General features: G+C 48.8%; 5 protein-coding genes across 8 annotated transcripts in view; 2 read left to right on the top strand and 3 right to left on the bottom strand.

Moving 5' to 3' along the window:
* Positions 1 to 80: 80 nt before the first annotated feature.
* Positions 81 to 4,314, bottom strand: gle1 (GLE1 RNA export mediator). Its single transcript, XM_028413428.1, has 15 exons — positions 4,131 to 4,314; positions 3,528 to 3,791; positions 3,287 to 3,445; positions 3,015 to 3,163; positions 2,863 to 2,923; positions 2,455 to 2,712; positions 2,155 to 2,377; positions 1,944 to 2,056; positions 1,653 to 1,865; positions 1,380 to 1,570; positions 1,164 to 1,293; positions 980 to 1,084; positions 786 to 868; positions 635 to 698; positions 81 to 550 (listed from the first exon to the last, which is right to left on the bottom strand). The coding sequence occupies exons 1-15, from the start codon at positions 4,227 to 4,229 to the stop codon at positions 482 to 484; spliced, it is 2,181 nt and encodes a 726-aa protein (XP_028269229.1). The 5' UTR covers positions 4,230 to 4,314; the 3' UTR covers positions 81 to 481.
* Positions 4,315 to 4,689: 375 nt separating this feature from the next.
* On the bottom strand, positions 4,690 to 10,120 carry LOC114440852 (outer dense fiber protein 2-like). The gene is made up of 18 exons (XM_028413427.1): positions 9,989 to 10,120; positions 8,760 to 8,862; positions 8,527 to 8,625; positions 8,249 to 8,379; positions 8,005 to 8,134; positions 7,796 to 7,927; positions 7,645 to 7,719; positions 7,500 to 7,571; positions 7,308 to 7,424; positions 7,014 to 7,202; positions 6,542 to 6,651; positions 6,280 to 6,415; positions 6,079 to 6,189; positions 5,718 to 5,981; positions 5,507 to 5,607; positions 5,273 to 5,435; positions 4,945 to 5,070; positions 4,690 to 4,837 (listed from the first exon to the last, which is right to left on the bottom strand). Exons 1-18 carry the CDS (start codon positions 10,015 to 10,017, stop codon positions 4,691 to 4,693), a joined length of 2,235 nt encoding a protein of 744 aa, XP_028269228.1. The 5' UTR covers positions 10,018 to 10,120; the 3' UTR covers position 4,690.
* LOC114440857 (protein cereblon homolog) lies at positions 9,604 to 11,049 on the top strand. The gene is made up of 2 exons (XM_028413434.1): positions 9,604 to 10,353; positions 10,686 to 11,049. Exons 1-2 carry the CDS (start codon positions 9,936 to 9,938, stop codon positions 10,838 to 10,840), a joined length of 573 nt encoding a protein of 190 aa, XP_028269235.1. The 5' UTR covers positions 9,604 to 9,935; the 3' UTR covers positions 10,841 to 11,049.
* A 444-nt stretch (positions 11,050 to 11,493) lies between these two features.
* seta (SET nuclear proto-oncogene a) lies at positions 11,494 to 14,952 on the bottom strand. Its single transcript, XM_028413431.1, has 8 exons — positions 14,358 to 14,952; positions 13,186 to 13,243; positions 12,856 to 12,998; positions 12,666 to 12,769; positions 12,463 to 12,576; positions 12,117 to 12,287; positions 11,897 to 12,028; positions 11,494 to 11,811 (listed from the first exon to the last, which is right to left on the bottom strand). The coding sequence occupies exons 1-8, from the start codon at positions 14,428 to 14,430 to the stop codon at positions 11,788 to 11,790; spliced, it is 819 nt and encodes a 272-aa protein (XP_028269232.1). The 5' UTR covers positions 14,431 to 14,952; the 3' UTR covers positions 11,494 to 11,787.
* A 198-nt stretch (positions 14,953 to 15,150) lies between these two features.
* Positions 15,151 to 17,964, top strand: part of LOC114440851 (serine/threonine-protein kinase N2-like) — a 10,693-nt gene continuing 7,879 nt past the window's right edge. For all 4 annotated transcript variants that reach the window (XM_028413423.1, XM_028413426.1, XM_028413424.1 and 1 more), the window contains exons 1-5: positions 15,151 to 15,642; positions 15,740 to 15,841; positions 16,108 to 16,285; positions 16,978 to 17,129; positions 17,348 to 17,507. In XM_028413423.1, the coding sequence (XP_028269224.1) occupies positions 16,114 to 16,285; positions 16,978 to 17,129; positions 17,348 to 17,507 (484 nt within the window). In that variant the 5' untranslated portion in view covers positions 15,151 to 15,642; positions 15,740 to 15,841; positions 16,108 to 16,113. The remainder of the gene's footprint in view (positions 15,643 to 15,739; positions 15,842 to 16,107; positions 16,286 to 16,977; positions 17,130 to 17,347; positions 17,508 to 17,964) is intronic.

Below are 17,964 nucleotides of genomic sequence, written 5' to 3' on the forward strand. Positions count from 1 at the left end.
TTCAGAGCCAAGTAAGAAGAATATTATTAACCCTTTATACGAACAGAACTGTTCATGTCATGGAAGGCAACAAACACAGAGAACAGCTGGGTGAGGGTTTACTTCAGATGTTTGTAGTTCAGATTTTTGCACAATTGATTTTACAACCCGTTTGTCCAACCATACGTCTCACAGTTTCAGAATTTAACAACTAAAGCTAATTCCTCTGTAAATAATTAAACAGCCTATCAAAGCACACATCTGTTCTCCACATGGTGGATTCATGATAAAAATAAAAAGTCCAAATCATCCCACACATTTCTGATCTGAACAGCGACTCGGGAAGCCGAACGAACACAAACGGCTGAAACCTGCTGAAAGAAACGAGTCGACGGGGATCAGAAATATCCGTCCTATCAAGAGACGACTCTTTGACACGTGAATAAAAACCAGGGCCGCAGGTACTACAGCGTCTCCACTACGCTCCGCAGGTTCTCCTCCGTCACGTCCTCCAGAAGGTGGAGCTGAGCAGGCCCTTCGGTGGGCTGATCTGTCGGGTCTGCAGCGCCGTCTGTGTGCGAGAGGCAGATGCATGTAGCGTTTATCACATCATGGCTGTGCAGAGAAGCTCAGGTCAGAGCCAACGGTAACAAACCTCTAGAAACTGCTGCAGCCTGATGACCGAGCCCATCTGTCCGCTGCTGGTCACCGCTTCGATTCTGGAGACGACACAAACGCACATTTGAGCCATCATCGTGTGATGACCTCTGCTCATAAAACGTTTGAAATCTGAAGCCAGCGTGTACCTGGGGAAGTACTCCTCTTTCAGGAGGAGCATGAGTTTCCAGAACTGACCCTGGTACTGCTTCATCAGAGCGTTTCCACAAACCTGAGACAGACCCACAGAACCATCAACAACTCACAGAGCGCCGCTTCATTCTCCACGACACACCCACCCTCTGATGCTCCAGGTGACTGTGGAACAAACACCCGGACTCACCTCCAGAAAATCGAACAGCAGCGTCGCTGTGATGTCAGCCAGCGGCTCCATGTTGAGCATCTGAGCCAGCCAGCGCCAGCCGTGGTTCAGACCGTGAGGAACAGACTGAAACACAACGAGCAGCAGGTGTGAGTTCTACAAAGCCACCATGTGACCCTGAACAGGAAGTGAGGCCTTTCCTTACCCCCTGTCTGGAGCCGTAGGGCCACCTCAGCTGGATGATGGCGGCGTAGAGACGGATCATCCCAGACATCCTCTTCAGGAAACTGTCCTGGCCTTCCACTCCGGAGTCGTCCACACGGTAACCAAGAATCCTGTTGAAGGAGGGAGGACAGAAAAACACCTGAGCTCTGCATGTTCAGACATCATGTGAGCAGCGACGCCTTTGTGAGTCTCTCACTTCTGATACTCCTCCACAGGCGTGCCGTCCTTCATCGGAGGATAATGCGGCACAGCGTACGGGCATTTCCTGTGCAGGCAGGTGAGGATGAGGTCTCCCACCCGAGGGTGCAGCTCCCAGATGCCAGAGGCCACCACAGCGATGGGGAAGGCGGCCTCGTGGTGAGACGCCACCTCCTCCTCTCCTTGTTTCTGTGTGGGGACAAGAAGGTATTTAGATTTTCTGTGGAGTTAATTGATCGTTTTTATTTTCATATCTTCACAGCAGACTCACCACAAACTTCTCAGCCAGTTTGTAGCCGACAAAGTCCAGACCCTGTGGATGCTGCGAGGCGGAGACGGACCTCCCACCCGACACCACCGCTCGTCCCGACAGCAGCTTGTCGATCTTGTCAAAGATTTCTCGGAGCTGAGAACCCGAGTTGCTGGAGATTTGACTGACGGGGATGGTGGCGGCTTTCTGGAGCTCCAGCTTCATCTTCTTTGTCTGAGTCATGAAAAATGTTGTCTTATGAAATCTACCCTGTGAATAAATAATCAGAAACATTGCTTAAAAAAATCCAACCTGAGGGTCTTTTGGGGTGTTGAGTTGTTCGATGGCCTGAGCACACTGAGCGGCCGTCTCCTGCAGCTCCTTGTACCACTTCAGCGTGCTGTCTTCAGCGCTGTTCTGCAGCCCTGTGGGAAGATGTTCAGTATGAAGCTAAGCATCCAAACATTTTGCTGGTACCAGCACAGATCGTCTGTAATCCTCCATCACACAGACAGTCCGTCACCTTTCTTCATCGCCTTCTCTTTGGCTGACTGCGCCGCCTTCTTCTGCGCTTCCTGTTGCGCCTGCAGCGCTGCCATCTTGCTGCGCTCCTCTTCCTGCTCCTGCTCCTGCTTCTTCCTCTCCTGAGCCTTGACCGCCTCCTCCTGCATCAGCCGGATCAGCGCCCTCATCTCGTGGAGGGCTCGCTCGGCCACGGTCATGTCCTCCACGCTGGGGAACTCTCCCTGTGAAGACAGTGAGGTCAGTGTTCCGATGTTTGTTCCCACGAGTGTCTTACAGAATGTGCAGAGTTTTAACCGACCTCCACCGTCTTTCTCACCACCTCCGACACCTGGGAGCACAGCTGGTTCCCACGGGTGCTGTAGGAGCTGATGCTGGTCTGCGGCAGGTCGGTCTTCGTCTGACTGGATGGCTCCAGCAGCTGGTTGAGCTGCAGGATCTCTTCCTGGATGGTGTTGAGGTTTCGCAGTCTCTCCCTGCCCTCCACTTGCCTCTGCCTCTCAAGCTCCGCCTCCCGAAGTCGCTGCTGCTCTGCCTCCCTCAACCTCAGGTTCAGAATCTGATGGACAGAAAACATCAGGAGTTATTTTCATTAGATTTAGTCTCCAAAAAACAAGCCTTCAGTCCAGTTGCCTCGATTTAAACTCTTGGATGTGACTATGACCTGGATGATTGAGAGCATCCACAGTATCTTTTGGTATCATCGTACCTTCATTCGGTGTCGCTGCTCTTCCTTCAGCTTCTCCTGGCGGCCCATGCTCTCTTTAGTTCTACAGTGCAGGAAGTGGAAAAGCAGATGGAGTTGATGACGCAGAGCGTTCTAGAAACGTTACAATAACTCTGCTCCTCGTGGTGTCTTACTCTCTGTCCATCATGTCTCTCATACTCTGGTACTCCTGCCTCTGCTTCAGCTCCATCAGTTCCTCGAAGCGTTTCAGCTGCTCCGACTCTGCGTTAGCCACCGCAGCCACCAGCTTCTCCTGCACCTCCTGCCGCAGTCTGAGCGCCAACTGAGACCAGAGATTTAAGACGTCAGTCAGGTGGGACTGCACAGTCCTTACATATACAGGAGAGCACATGTTTAGCATTTCTGCTTCTTCTGTCTGTGCATTAGAAACAGAGCAGAGCCTGACCTTGGCTTTTTCCCGATGTTTCTCCTCAAATCTGACGATACACCCGGCCGTCTCCATGGCTTTGGGGGACAGCAGGGAAATGGCAGGTAGTGACACAGGACTGGAAACCTCGCTGACATCAGCCTCTGTTGTTTCATCATTCATATCATCACTGACGGCCTAAAACACACAGATTCAGGACAATTAATTCAAAATGTTTTTGTTGTGAACCTGAGTGCCACCTCATCCAACCTGAACTTACCCTGCAGGACAGGACGCTTGTCGGATTCCGCTCGCTCTTTAAAGGTGTGGCTGCAGAAAACGTAGTGTTCCTGGTGTTGGTGTCAGAGACGGATCCTGCAGAGGATCCGGAGCCTGGGATCTCCTCCGAGAGGCCAGGGCTGCGGTCTCCAGGGCTGGAGCACAGGAAGGAGGACTTCTGCAGGGGCAGCGAGCTGAGGCGCTCCAGGATGGCCGCAGAGCTAGGAGACAGGCTGAGCACCTCTTTGCATCCTGCTAAAATATGCTGCAAGGACGCAGGAGTGGGTTAATCACAGACAGACTGGACACAACATGGCTTCATGAAACACAACAGACACGACACAGGTGGTGTGGTGATTAAATCTGTAACGATCGTACACATCTACCGCTTAAAATGCTGCTAGGTAGTTGTAGCTAGTGTCCTCTGACGAATGTAAAGCAGGTAAACAGACTTCTCTGTCACGGCACGGAACGATAAGCGGGTGAATATTTGTTAGCTAGTTCCTCCGGTGAGTTAGCAAAGTGTGTGAACTAGCTGCAGGTCGCCCTGACGTAAACACTGGCTAACTAGCTAGCTAGCTAACGTTAGCTAACAAACACTCACCTCGCCTCTTTCCGACCAGTGCGGGTCGAACGTGATTTTTCCTTTTGGTGAATTTTTTAAGGCTTGTAAAGTTTCCCATCGTAGATTTTCGGAAGGCATCCCAACAAAATATCAACCACAATCACAACACGAACAGCGCCAGGATAAAAGTTTACAAACGCCGCCACACGGTGTCTCACCAAAATAAAATCCGACGAGAAACCGTCCGCCCGCTTCCGGCCTTTTTAAGGTTCCGCCTGGGCCGCGCACTTAGGATTATTTTGTTTTCTAATCCCTTAAATTGTATTTAATGCAACAAATAAATGAGTAACTTCTAGCCCATAAATTGACTTCAGTTTGGGACACTGCATAATTAAGTGTAGTCGAGCCGGTCATAACAACATGTAGACATTTGTTCAGATGGAAAAATGAAACATCGGAATCAAGAATTGTGCAGGAATGTATTTATTTAAAAGAATATAAATGAGCTTTAAGTATCCATTCAGGCGTTTAAAATGATGTGATTGATTCACAGACACCAGACTGAGTCTCAGGTCTAAAGCTGATAACACATGTTTCTGTCAGCTTGTCAGCAAAGAATCACTAAACACGTTTCCAAATGAGGTTTTGAGGAAGTGGACGTAGTTCTGCAGACTGCGGTTGGTGGAGTCAGACTGCTGCAGCCGGTCCTTCATGTTCTGCAGCTGACTCTGGAAACGACGCTCCATCTGGAGAAGGAAGCACAAAGACTGTCCCCTTAATGCCGCTCTGGGCGCCTGTGTGTGTCAGACACAGACCAGTCGTAGAGAGAGAGCATTTAGGAGGCGTTACTCACGTCCTCCTTGCTGCGCTGCAGTTGACTCAGTTCTGTTCTGGCTTGGCTCAGCTGGCTCTGCAGGTCCAGCGCTTTGGACTGAGATGTTCTCTCTTTGGCCAGAACCCGCAGCACGCTGTCATCCACCTGCAGGCCGGACATATTACCAGCATTTTACACACTGTGCTTAAGCAGCCATGACACACACACACACACACACGTGTGTCCTGAAGGCCTGAGGCCGTCCATGCTGCTCAGACCTAACATACAGCTGTGGCTTCTCCCTGTTCCTGCCTGCACTGACTTTATTTTTACGTGTGGATTGGATTGGGCTTCAAGGTGTGTTGACCTGTTTCTGTGCGTCGTCCAGAGTCTGCTGCAGCTGTCTGGACAGGGCGCTGCACTCGCGGCTCTTGTCCTCCAGCTGCTGCTGAAGGCTGCAGAAACCAGATTCCTTCAGTGTGAGAGCCTGAGACATCCCTTTGTTTTCTGTCGTCACGTCCTCCAGCCTCCTGCAACAACAAGCACACAGTCACAGTGTGGGAGCCGCTCGGTGTGGGTGCAATGATCAGCCACCTGTTACCTCTCTAAGCTGCAAACTTTCTCTTGCAGAACGTTGTTTTCCTCCTGCAGCAGCAGGTTCCTGTGCTGAAACGTCTCCAGCTGAGCACCCTGCTGTTCCACCTGTGAAGGAGACCCAGGAATGAAACATGTCAGACGTGTATTATTCATATATTAATCCCGGATTACTGCTGCTAAAATACACGAGTGGCTGCTGAAACTACAGTCAGTACTTTGTGTCTGACTTCAGAGAGGGCGGAGCTGTGCGCCATGTTCCTCCTGTTGTGGGCGTCGGCCTCCTGCTGGGCGTCTCGCAGCTGCTGCTCCGTCCTCCTCAGCCTGTCCGGCAGCGTCTCCAGCTCTCTGAGTCGGCCCAGCAGCTCACGCTTCACCCGCTCCTTCTCCAACTCCAGGCTGACTTTCACCTCCCGCGCCTCCTTCTGCAGCAGCTCCATCTTCAGGCAGTGCTCCTCGGACTCCACACGGGCCTGCTGGAGCTGGACAGAGAGAGCGTGAGGCTTCAGCACCGCTGCAGAACACACAGATGTAGACTGTTTCTTTGCAGCTTCAGGGTGTCGGGGTGTCAGACCGTACCTTCTTCTTGTACTTCTCCAGCTGGTTTTCATACTTTCTGATGGAGGATTTCAGCTGACGAGCCTCAGCATGAAGAGTCTGCTGTTTCTCCTCAGATGACGCCAGCTCTCCCTAAACATCATGAAACACCGCTGAAACACATCTCCTCCCCCTGGCCCTTCAGTTGGCTTCTTTTGACTTATGTTATTGATTATAGGGTACCCTGAGTCTTTGGTTGTCCAGCTTGGTGGAAGCGGTCTCAGCACTGAGATGTTGCAGCTGATCCCTGAGCTCCTCCCTCTCCGCCCGACTCCTCTCCTCCGCTGAACGAAGCTGAGAGTGCAGCTCCGTCACCTGACTGCGATACAGGCAGGAACACAAAGGGCATGATGCTGAAGGCACAACATGATAAGAAGGGTCTATAAACTGAGATGTAACGTCTTCAAGCTGAGGCTGGACTGAATGTGTGTTTGAGGACACTCACAGTTTGAGAGCAGAGACCTCCTCCTCCAGCTGTCCTTTAGCAGCTGCGTCTTTAGAGTGGCGGAGGCACCAGTCACTGGATGCAGACAGAGCCTGAGACAGCCGGGACTCCTTTCAGACAAAACACACAGTTCATGATGCATCATGTTTCACTGAGGAGACAAACACGCTGGAGACTGTGTGTGAGACGCAGGCTGAACAGGCTCGGCCGGGTTTCACTGGAATATTTCTCCTCATCACACGTAATTTGCATAAAAGTGTGAGTGCAGACAAAACAGCAGCGCCACTGAGAAAACTCATTTACATGCAGGACGAACCGCAGCGAGGCCTGTGGATCACACAGAGGAGACACTGTGGACGGAGACACAGAGGACTGTCGCGGTGCACAGAGAGTATCAAACAAAAAGAAAAGAGCGTACACGGTCTGAACCGCGTGTGCGTTCCAGGGTCCAGGCTTCTGTGTGAGAACCCACCTTCTCCTGGAGTTTCACCGTCAGCTGCCGGGCGGACTCCTCGGCCCGCTCGGCCTGTTGGGTGAGCAGGGCCACCGTCTCCTGGTCTGGTCTCCCCTCCTCATCCTCCCTCTGATGCCTCAGAGTCTGCAGCTCCTCCTGCAGAGTGTTGAGCTCCTCCTGCAGCTGCTCATAGCTCTGCTGCATCCTCTGCCCCACACACACACACAGAGAGGAGTTCAGAGTAAAAGCAGTGAGTCCGCTGAATGTGTGTGTGTGTGTGTGTGTGTCCTCCTGCTTCATGTCCACACACACCTGGATCTGAGCCGCCAGCTGGGTCTTGTCAGCCTCTGCTCGGCTCAGCTGAGACTCCAAATGGATGCGTGTGGACTCGAGGATTCTGGAGAGCTCCTCTGTGGTCTTGGCGTTGTCCTGCCATGACACAGGGAAGCGTACAGGTGAACATGGCGGTCTGGGAGGAATCAGCCATTAAAACAGGAAGCAAACCTTTTCAAAGTCCAGATGCTCGGCAAGCTTGGAGGCCTGCTTCTCCTTGTTGCTGAGTTTAGCCAGAAGTCGCTGTAAGAAAAGAGGAACACCTGTCAGACCGGGTGTGATGACCAATAATAAAACGCAGGTTATAAACACTCACGATGTTCTCTGCCTCGCTGTCAGCTAGCCTCTTCCTCACGGCGTCTTTCTGCTCGGACCACACCAGCAACTCTCTCTGCAGAAAAATCACCCGTACGTTTTTTTCACTTTTCCCGACACACTTTAGCCAGAGTTCATTTCACTTCCTGTACCTCGTTGTCACTCCTCTCCCGGAGGAGTTCTCTCAGGCTGTGATTAGTGTGGTCGAACATCTGGATCTTCTCCAGCAGCAGCTCCCGCTGTCGTCCCAGCGAGGCCGCGTGAAGCTTCGACAGACGTTTCTCCTTAGAAAGCAGCAGTGAGTCACTCGTTCTTCACCCTCCCACCCAACAAACCTCTGCACACACGAGTTGAATTCTACCTTGGAGACGCTGTCAAGAGCTTCCTTCAGAGCTGTCAGCTGATTGGCTACAGCAACGCCGTCAATTTCTGCTTCTACAAGTGCTCGCAGCAGCATGTCTGTCTCTCTGTTTGGAGCCTGAGAATCCAGCCTGTGGAAAATATACACTGACTAATATGATACTAATGTGCTGACCGACCGTCCGCCTGCAGATATATCGGCACGAGGATTCTGGACTGGATGCTGGACTTCATTCATCACTTACTTTTTTGAACGGCGGATGTCTTCCTGGCCTCGAAGCAGGACGCTGAGGTTTTTGGGCGCTGCAGCCACCTCTTCCTCTTCCTCTTCTTCCTCTCTGACCTCGCCGTCTGACTGATGCTGCGCTCTGCTGGTCTGATCATAAGATACAAACAAACCTCTGTTCAAAGACGAATGAATCAAAGTAGTTCTGGAGTTTGAATTTCTTCTGACGTTTGTCCTTCATAAGCAAATCACTCTAACTCTGTTTGTAGTGGGGGCTCAGCTCTGAGGCCAACCCACCTGGCTCCTGTAGGAGCCCACATCTCGGCGGCAGGACAGCCTTCCTGGAGGGATCCACGGGGCCCGGATCTTTGGCTTGGCTCCATCTCCCTTCACCACCTGTGCATGTATGACAGCACATTCAACATATTAACACAGAGACTCTGTTTGTTTTCTTCTGTTAGGAGGCGTGTGTTCAAACCAACAGGTTTAACAGTGACCCATCAGAACCGGCTGTGGATGGAGGTGTTCACCTGCGGGCTTCTGCTGGGACTCCTCCTCCTCATGTGGACGTGTACAGGTGTGCTCTCCGTGACGTGGACGTGGACCGGTGTCGGTGAATCTCGGGTTTTCATTCTCACAACAACATACAAACCACCTTTAAACACGACGACAACCCGAGCGTACAACACAAACACACTACTGTCGCGCTACATGACGTCTTCCCAACATAAATCTCCACTTTTGTCTGCGAAGCTACGGACGGTTGTTTGGATCGACCAACGACTTCTCTGATTGGCTCGTTTGCAAGACCCCGGTCTGTGATTGGTTGAGGCGAGTTTTCGGTGAGCGTTGCCCGTGGTAACCATTGGAATAAATGGGAATAATTATGATGCCTTCAATGTGTGTTGGAAAAAAAAAAAACAAGACAACGCCTAAAATAACTTTGAGGAGTTTACAGTGTTCTGATAAAATATAAGAATAGCGGTTATTTGTATTCGCATTAATGTTATATCAAAAGTTTGACGTTATATTTGTAGCACTCATATATTTGTATGTTCTAAGGCGGTTTTCTAAAAACTTTTTTTAAGTTGAACGTGAACGCAGCGTCAGGCAAGTCGTTTCAAACCTGGCATTAGTTATTTCTTTTTTTTACGTTCTAACGCTTTTTTCGTTAAATATGATCCTCCCAAAAACACAATTGATATTGACGCGGTAGACTAAATTATTTTAAAATTATTTATTATTCACTTCAGATGTTACTAAATAATAAATAAATTATGTATTTTCCCTCATAACGTAAATACAGAGCTAACGGTTGTGTAACTGTTGCGCCGTCATGTACGCAGTTTGGGAGGGAAATGGTTGAGATGACTGCATTTCCGGTTTCTTTCCATGGCACTTCCGCATGTTAGCCTTCTAACTTTATTAGCAAGCTAACCTTCACATTAGCTTCTGAAGTTCATTAATCACAGTGGTTTATTGTGTGCACGTTGGAAGCCAGTGCTGTACACAGATGTAACACGTGTGTGTGTGTGTGTGTGTGTGATTAATAACATGTACAGTTTGTGTTTTGGTAACAAAATCACACTCGTCGATTCTCGGGCGACGCGCCGCCTCGGCTAAAAACAAAGCTGCTAGGTATGTTAGCTTGCTAGCATACCTTGCTTGTTAGCTAACCGTTAGCCTTCCATGTGCGTGAGGCAGCGATGAGATGCGAGCGGAGGCTGCAGCTGGAGAGGTTAACGATGCAGTTTATTACCTTCCTGCTGCTGGTTTATTCCGCCGCATACCAGACCGTCGAACCGTGCGCCACTGTGGGACAAGAGGGGGGAACCAGCACCGACACCCTGATACTGTGCAGGGCGTGCGGGCAGGAGCTGGCGTTCGGGAGGGACATGAACTTCATTCCCAGCCGACTGGCGCTCTCCAGTCGCAACGACACGTCAGTCGGGGGTCGAAGGGTTAACGTGCAGCTTTTCGAAAACCCTCACGGACACCGGTTTGAAGTGATCACCTTCAGAAAGGCGGACGTTGCTCTGCACTGGCCGGCAGACAAACACTTCTCCTGGTTCCCGGGGTTCTCGTGGACCGTGGCCACCTGCCCTCGGTGTGCAGCTCATTTAGGTGGGTACAGTAAGACTGGAGAAGTCTGACTATTGTAAGGTGACACGTCAAACTAATCCAGCCTCTTATGAAATGATTAGTTTATAATGAAGACCTGCTCTTAACCTGAAGCTGCATCATACCTCTGAGGAAAAGTGGACAAATGGTTTAAAACATGACAGTAGATGCTTTGGTCAGAGACAAAACCTTAGTTGCTGCTAAGTCAAAATAAGAGTACAAAGTTCTAATGGTCTCTGGGCTTGAATGTGTAATTTATGTTAATCCATGTGCAGACACAGCTTTAATGGTCCCTCTCAGCTCTTAAGAGAACTGATCCATCATCTCTCCCACAGGCTGGGCCTTCCAGCCCAGCACCTGGCCCGACACAATCACAAAAACCAAGTTCGAGGAGTCGGAGCACACCTTCCTGGCTTTAATCACCCATCGGCTTCTGCGGGAAGACTTTGCTTCAAGCCTTCTAATGACTCCCAAGTCCTTCGTGAGCTGATGGGCTTCGACTGTACCGTTAACCCCCAGGTGCCTTCATCATTTCTCCAAATAAACTTCTATGCACCCACTTGGTTTGAAGACTCCCACACATGTATACACAGTTAAGTTTTATTATTGTAACAAAGCAAGTTGTACACCTCAAATTTTTAAAACAGTTTCTTTCCCCCCAGCGGAAAAGGAAAGTGTGATTAAATGTAAATTCTATGAGATAACGGGTCTTTTTTTTTTTTTTAAACCCTTGAAGCAGTGGGGGCCAAAATTTACAAGCTTGTTTTTTTTTCTCCATTTTGTTCTTTATTAAAAATGTCATTTCAAATCTCATGGATATCTGTAAAACAATACAATGAAAAAAAAGTCCCATAGAAATGGTGTCAAAATAACCACTCTCCCCAAGAACCGACATACTCCTGCCCCCCCCCCCCCTAAACATTACAAGTCAAAGGAATGAGCTGGTACTCGTTAACCACAGAGGGGAAAATAAGTTTTCAAGGGCTCATTGGCCCAACTGGGAAAAAAAAAATATGGGGTAGAAAATATTGAGGTCTGCTAGCACTAGGTCACTACACCATGGCTTTAGTCAATTTACCACACAACCTTAAACAGGAGAAATTCTGTGTGAATGTTCTTCAAATTCTACTCAGGATGCCGTGCTGATTCTATTTTTTAGGCTTTTTTTATTGTTTTTGTTTTTTAAATGACTTTAGGGATGGTATTCACAATTCAGGGCAAAGTGCCATTGGCCTTAGATGAGTCAAAGGAGAACATAACATGGCACCAACAGGTGAACAGGCTTCAGAATGGAAAATGAAGCACACACGGTTTAAAAAAAAGGTCAACAAAAAAAAAAAAAATTAAAACCTTTGCTCCCGAATATGAGTGGAAAAACCAAACAGGGAATAGAAGGTTGAGGGTCTGGGTAGATGACGGTGTTCTGTTTTTTTTTTTTTAGTCGTCTTCTCCCTCGTCATCCTGAAAGAGGAAGATGTTACAAAGTCAGCGAGCGTGGCATGGCAATAAGAGAAGTAATGCTAGTTCTGTTTCACCATCAGTTTACCTCTCCATCTTCTCCATCATCATCTTCATCCTCCTCTCCATCTTCATCTCCCTCCTCATCAATATCCTCCAGACCCTCTTCATCTTCTTCTTCATCCTCACCTTCACCTTCTTCATCATCCATGTCAGGGACCTAGGAAAACAAAGTCTTTTGTCAACACCCACTGTCATGAAATGTATACAACACAAACGATGTTTGAACTAAGAGACACTGAATGTACCAGGTAGTACTGCAGGGGGTTTGGCCAGATGTCATCCTTGATGACCTCTCCGAGCTCATCGGCCCCAGCGTCGGCGTGATCAGTGAACCAGGTGAAGAAGCTCTCTGGTTCTTCATGTTGCCTCTTCCTTCCTGCTTTGTTCTGTGTCTGGCTGGAGCGCTTGGTCAGATCCTGCCAACACACAAAGTACAACAGCTGTTCAAGCATCTCTGATGTGAAAACCCTCAACCACGAGAACGAGAACAACAACTCGGGGATGAACTGAAGAAGACTCAGCTGATCTGTTCAGTCTTAGCAGCCTTGTGGCGTACTTTGCTGACAGCATGCTCCAGAAACTCACACGTACCTTTCCTGATTTCCATTTGATTTCTGTTGACTTTGAAGATGGGTCCCCGCTCTCGTTCAGATGGAACTCTTTGGAAAGTACTTTGTTTTCGAAGTACGGATTTTCATCGAAATACTACAAGACAACGAACCCAGGTAAGAACACGTGTAAACAGCATGCACTGCATTATCTGTGTATATATATATATATATTACAGCACTTACAAAATCTATTCTGTAGCCTGACTTGATGTCTTCAAACTCTGTCACCTCCACTCGGCTCAGGTAATGAAGCGCTTCTTCATCTTCCTCCCCCAGTAGGGCAGATACTGTGGAGGATATGCAGCACATACGTTAGACTCGGTGTTCAGCTGTACCAAACTGCTTGTTATTTATAAGAGAGGTGTATGCTCACCCTGTGGATGGTTGACAAACGTGGTGACCCAGAAGTTGGGGATTTTGGCGATCAGTTCTGACCTCTTCTGAAAGAATGGCTGACGGAGTTTGTTGTATTTCTGTTCTACTTTGAGGATCTCCTCACTTGCTTGCTCATTCAACCTTAAAAGGAAAATAAAGTATACTTAAACCTGTTGTAGTGAATTATTGAGGGGAGAACATGCAGTCAATTATTTCATCCATCATGGGACACTTCAGTTTTCTACAGGATGAAACGGCTCCGCTCTACTAAAGCAAAGCACGGCATCTTCAATGTATGTGCGTATATATACATGAAAAACAAAATTACCTGTCAATTTCATTTTGAACTTCGTCAATGTGTTCAATAGCTTCTTGCTGCTCTTTCTCTGTGGGAGACAAAAAGTGAAAAGTTTTATAAACTTATTTTATTACAGACAGGTTAGACAAAAACATTTAATAAATTATTTTTACAATTTACATTATGAAAATCCATAAAATATGAATAAACATGCCATCAATTAAAAGTTAACTTGATCACTCTGTAACTGAGTTTTATGCCTTTCAGGAAAATGAAAGCCAGCAGTGTTTTTCTTTATGTTCTTGTGTTTACAGTACTTATTCTGGGTTAGTACACGGTCGATAACAGTATTTGTCAGATTAAAAATGCGGGCTCTCCCGCAGCTTGATGTGATATAAGCGGCCAATGGCTGCAGCTCTAGCGGTTCAGACGTTCACCGTTTCCTGCCGGCTGCTACCTACAAGGCCGCGTGGTTTAAATGTGGGACATCTGACTGCACTCACACAGCCGCGATAACGTGAGAGCCCCAAAGCTAGGATAGGTGCCAGGACGGACCCCCCTTCCGTCCGTCACACCGCTGCTCGTACCACACCGTTTATATGTGCTGACGTGTAAACACAATAAGAATCTGATTTTAGTGAGTGATGGTGCTGGTGGGTTTTAAATGCACCAGTAACAAAACAACGTCGTCAGCTAGCGTTAGGTAACACTACAACAACAACACTAGCTGGCTAAGTGCTAACGCACAAACAAATTGTTCCACTTTCCCAACTATAAAACACCAAAACACACTTTTCTCTCTCTCTGATCGGGTCGTTTCAGCTGAATTTTTACAACGAACACCAGAACAATAACCCTCTAAACAGCACATTCGGCCACGCAGTTAGTGGCCATCGACATAACTGGCCACGCTGATGATGCTAAAGTGGCTAGCTAACATGGCCTCTCAGCACCGGTCTGCACTGAACAACAGAAGGCAGGAGTAGCGGCATGCTAATCAACGCGCTAGCTAGCTCGCTAGCTAGCTGTCGTTAGCGAATTGTGAATACGCGCAGCAACACGAACAAACCTCCAAACGCGATAAGCAAAGTCAAACTAACACAACGAATAATTACGAACATTTCTGCACCCAGCGGTTGTATAAATGATGTTAGAGAAGAAAGTAAAAATGGCGGTGAATAGGAGGCCGCCATTCCCCTTACCGGAGGTCTCGTCCGCTCCGTCATGGTTTGAGTTGAGCTCCTTTTTACTCACTTTTGCCGCCGAGGCCGACATGTTTTCGCAAGCTGGTGTAACTTACAGACGTCTGAGAGAATAGCTGGTAGCTTTGAATGTGGTTTCTCCTTGAACAGGAGAACGTTAATTCGGCGTAAAGTTCAGCGTGCAGAAGCCAACAACGTGCTGCTTTCCACACAATGTAGCTGCCGAGGAGCGAGGAAGTCACAGCCAGCGCCGCTCACGCGCTCCTTTCATTACGAACGCGCCTCGCCGAATGGAGCCGCGACGAGCTCCGCCTCTCAAAGTAGGTCTCACTACTCGGCTCCAATTTGCTGATTTAGAACCGTGTTCCGTCCTAAAATCACACCCAGAATCAACAAAACATCGAATTATCACTTAAGTTAAAACTCCGGGAGGATTATTAAATTAAAGGAGGTCTAAAAAGTACATTTAGTCCAGGCCCGGCCAGACCTCCAGCTGGACCGACTCGCACTTGCGCAGTTTTTTTTTTTTTGTGTGTTTTTTTTTTAAAGATGCTGTTGAAGTCCTGGCGGTCAGTGCTAATTAGCATGTTTGGCTAATTGTTTACATAATAATATCATGAATAATAATCATTTTTACGTCCAATACACTGATGGTCCGTCATTATGTTTACGTATTTGTAAATATTAGCTTAAAACCTGTAAGCTAGCAGACGTGTCAACAGTCTAATTACACACGGTGAGGGACTGTCAGTCAGTGTTTTCATGGTAATGGCTTCCAGTCAGCCGCCTGTCAATCTCCATCCACTCTTATCTGACAGCTGATCAGAGCACCATGTAAACATCGCTGTCAGCGAGGATCATGTTCCGCTTTCCCCACCCTCTGGATCTCTGTTGTCAATATGTCTCTCCCTGTTCTAGTAAGAGCGGGTTAAACCGATCTACCACACACACTACATGCAGGCTGGTCCCCCCCCCCTCCAGCAGCAGCAGCTCTGTGTTTTTTGGTTGGTGGCGGAGCAGGAACATGTGGTCATGCAGCGGCCAATGCCGAGCTCAAAGGGGGCGATCAGTGCTGTCAGAGCAGCAGCAGCAGCAGTGCTGGCACCGAGGAGGACCTCTCTGCAGAAACAAACCTCCTCTGAAAGAGACAGAGAGGCAGAGGAGGAGGATTCGGTTACAGAGGAGCTTGAGGAAGAGGATGCAGTGGGAAGAGGATGCTGCAGAGGAGGCTGCAGAGAGGCAAAAACCAGCAGGAGGACAGGATGTGTGAGGCACCTCTCAAGATGTAGGAGCTGATTCAGAAGAGCCCCTCACTCAGAATGTGTCTGTGAACGCACCATAACATCAGGGGACTTGTTGTGTGTGTGTGTGTGTGTCTCAAGGATAGTGAAGGTGGAGAGGCGCAACCTGAGACGTCCCCCTCCGGTCCCACAGAGGATGACAGATTAGTCCTTATTCAGCACGGAGCCACGAAACACCCCGAGGTTAGTGAAGTGCAGAGTCATACCGCGTCCATCTGAACACGCTGTCCTCACTTATCCCATGTCTTCTGTGACGCTTTGTTTATATCCAAGATGGAGATGAGTTGTGTGTGTGTGTGTGTGTGTGTGTGTGCAGCTCCGTCAGCTCCTCACGCTCCGCCACATGTTCTGTGAAACTGTGTGTGGTGTTTTTGTGACTGTGCTCCCGCCCCAGCTGACCTGTCAGTGATGAAGTGAGGCTTGTTGTCTCCTGATGTGATGTTATCCAGGATCAGATGTTGTCCACAGCTCAGCAGATGCTGCAGGATAGCCGCTCCAAGATCGAGCTGATCCGACTGCAGATTATCAAAGTCACCCAGGCTGGCAGCAGCGGCGGCGGCGGCGGAGGAGGAGGAGGAGGAGTCGGCGGTGACGGTGAAGGGGACCCTGACAGCACCAGTCATGGAGGTCAGAGTCTGTCAGGTGGTTCTTATGAGCCTTCGGAGGGAGGCCGGCTCTGTCCAGCTGATTTTAGCTGTTAAAATCTTGAGAGAACGTCTGTTTTGTTTGATGTAACAGGAGAAACCCGGCTCACTAAACATGAAATAGGAAGTGAAAACATGATGGCGACTGAAAGCTGCCACATCTCCCAGAGCTCTGAGGAATGAAGGCTTCATGTTTTAGCTTCAGTAAATTGTTTTAAGAGCATTTCCTGTGACAAAGGTTTTTGCCTCTGAGTATAATATTAGTTCCCTCCGTTCAGATTAGTTTGTCGTCTGTGCGGCTGGCGTTTGTGTCAGGTGCAGAGTGAAACCACTCGGCCTTAATGGAGGCAGAGAGTAAACGTGACATTTAATTCTCAGCTGTGGGTGTGTGTGCCTCTCTGCAGGCTGCACACACACAATGATTCCTGGCATATGAAACATGAGAGCAGTAACTCGTTACCTCCGTTCCTCCGGCTCCTGTTTCCTCTCCCTGACCTCTGACCTCCTTTCCTCTTCATTGATCCTGTATAAAGTCATCAGGACATCCTCTGTACTACTGCAGTTTCATTTAGAGCAGATCAGATTTCACATTTTTTGGCGCTTTAATGTTCCAGGTAAACGCCTGACACCCTGTAGTGAGTTGTCTGTGACGGCGTCTCTTGCGTCTCCTCTCAGGGATCTCGTCAGTCACTGTCAGTCCCGTGGACGCTCATTTGGCCGAGTTGCAGCACTACATGCAGAGAGAGGCCGACGCGTTGGTGCTGGCCAAAGATGTGGTGAAGCAGCTGGACGGGATCTCATCGCTGGACCAGAAGGCGCTGGCTGAGGTGAGACAGGAGACGGGAGACGGTCCGCTGACACTGCTGCGTGAACAAACATCTGTTCAGATGGAAGTGTGTTCGATCCGTTCACATCCATCACAGTATCACTGCTGATCCTATTATCTTAAAAATGTTTTCCTATCACACCTTAACTTGGAGGAGTCCCGGAGTGCCGCCATCTTGGCTCTTCCGGATGTTAATTCGCAGGTTTGAATCCCTTGCAGGCTCAGGTGCGGGTGCAGGAGTGCTCTCAGAAGCTGGACCTTCTGTCGCTCTCCCTGGAGAAAAGCCTGGAGGAGAAGAACCAGGAGCCCTCAGATGGACCCGGCTGTCCCCTCTCCACCTCATCCTCCTTCTTCTCCATCAAACCCGCCTCTTTAACCGGTACCACAGCTCGGAATGTTTCAAAATGTGACATAAATTAGTTTATTACTGCCTCTTTATTTTTATTTACCAAATAAGTTTGGCTGCAGGCAAAGTTCACACACATGTTCAGCTGCTGTGAGGTGAATTGGAACTGATTAACGATGGGTGTGCTAATTGAAGCCCAGAGAACCTCACAGACAAATATAAAGCTGTAGAAATAAAACACGGCTCCTTCACAGAAAACGACACCGAGCAGACGTGTTTCTTTTCCGTCTCATATTCAGTCCCGCTCTGTCGCATCACGTCGTCCAGCGGTGGAACACGGTTTAACATACGCTGACCTCTGGCAGCGGATAATCAGGGAGCGTATAATCTGTTGGTTTTTGGCGGTCTCTCCGCACACGAGGCATAAAAAGAAAAAAAAACCTTTTGATGATGTAATGAGACTAATCCCAGAGTTGCTCTGTTGGCGGCA

This window comes from Parambassis ranga, chromosome 9 (assembly GCF_900634625.1).
Source record: "Parambassis ranga chromosome 9, fParRan2.1, whole genome shotgun sequence".
NCBI classification, from domain to species: domain Eukaryota; kingdom Metazoa; phylum Chordata; class Actinopteri; family Ambassidae; genus Parambassis; species Parambassis ranga.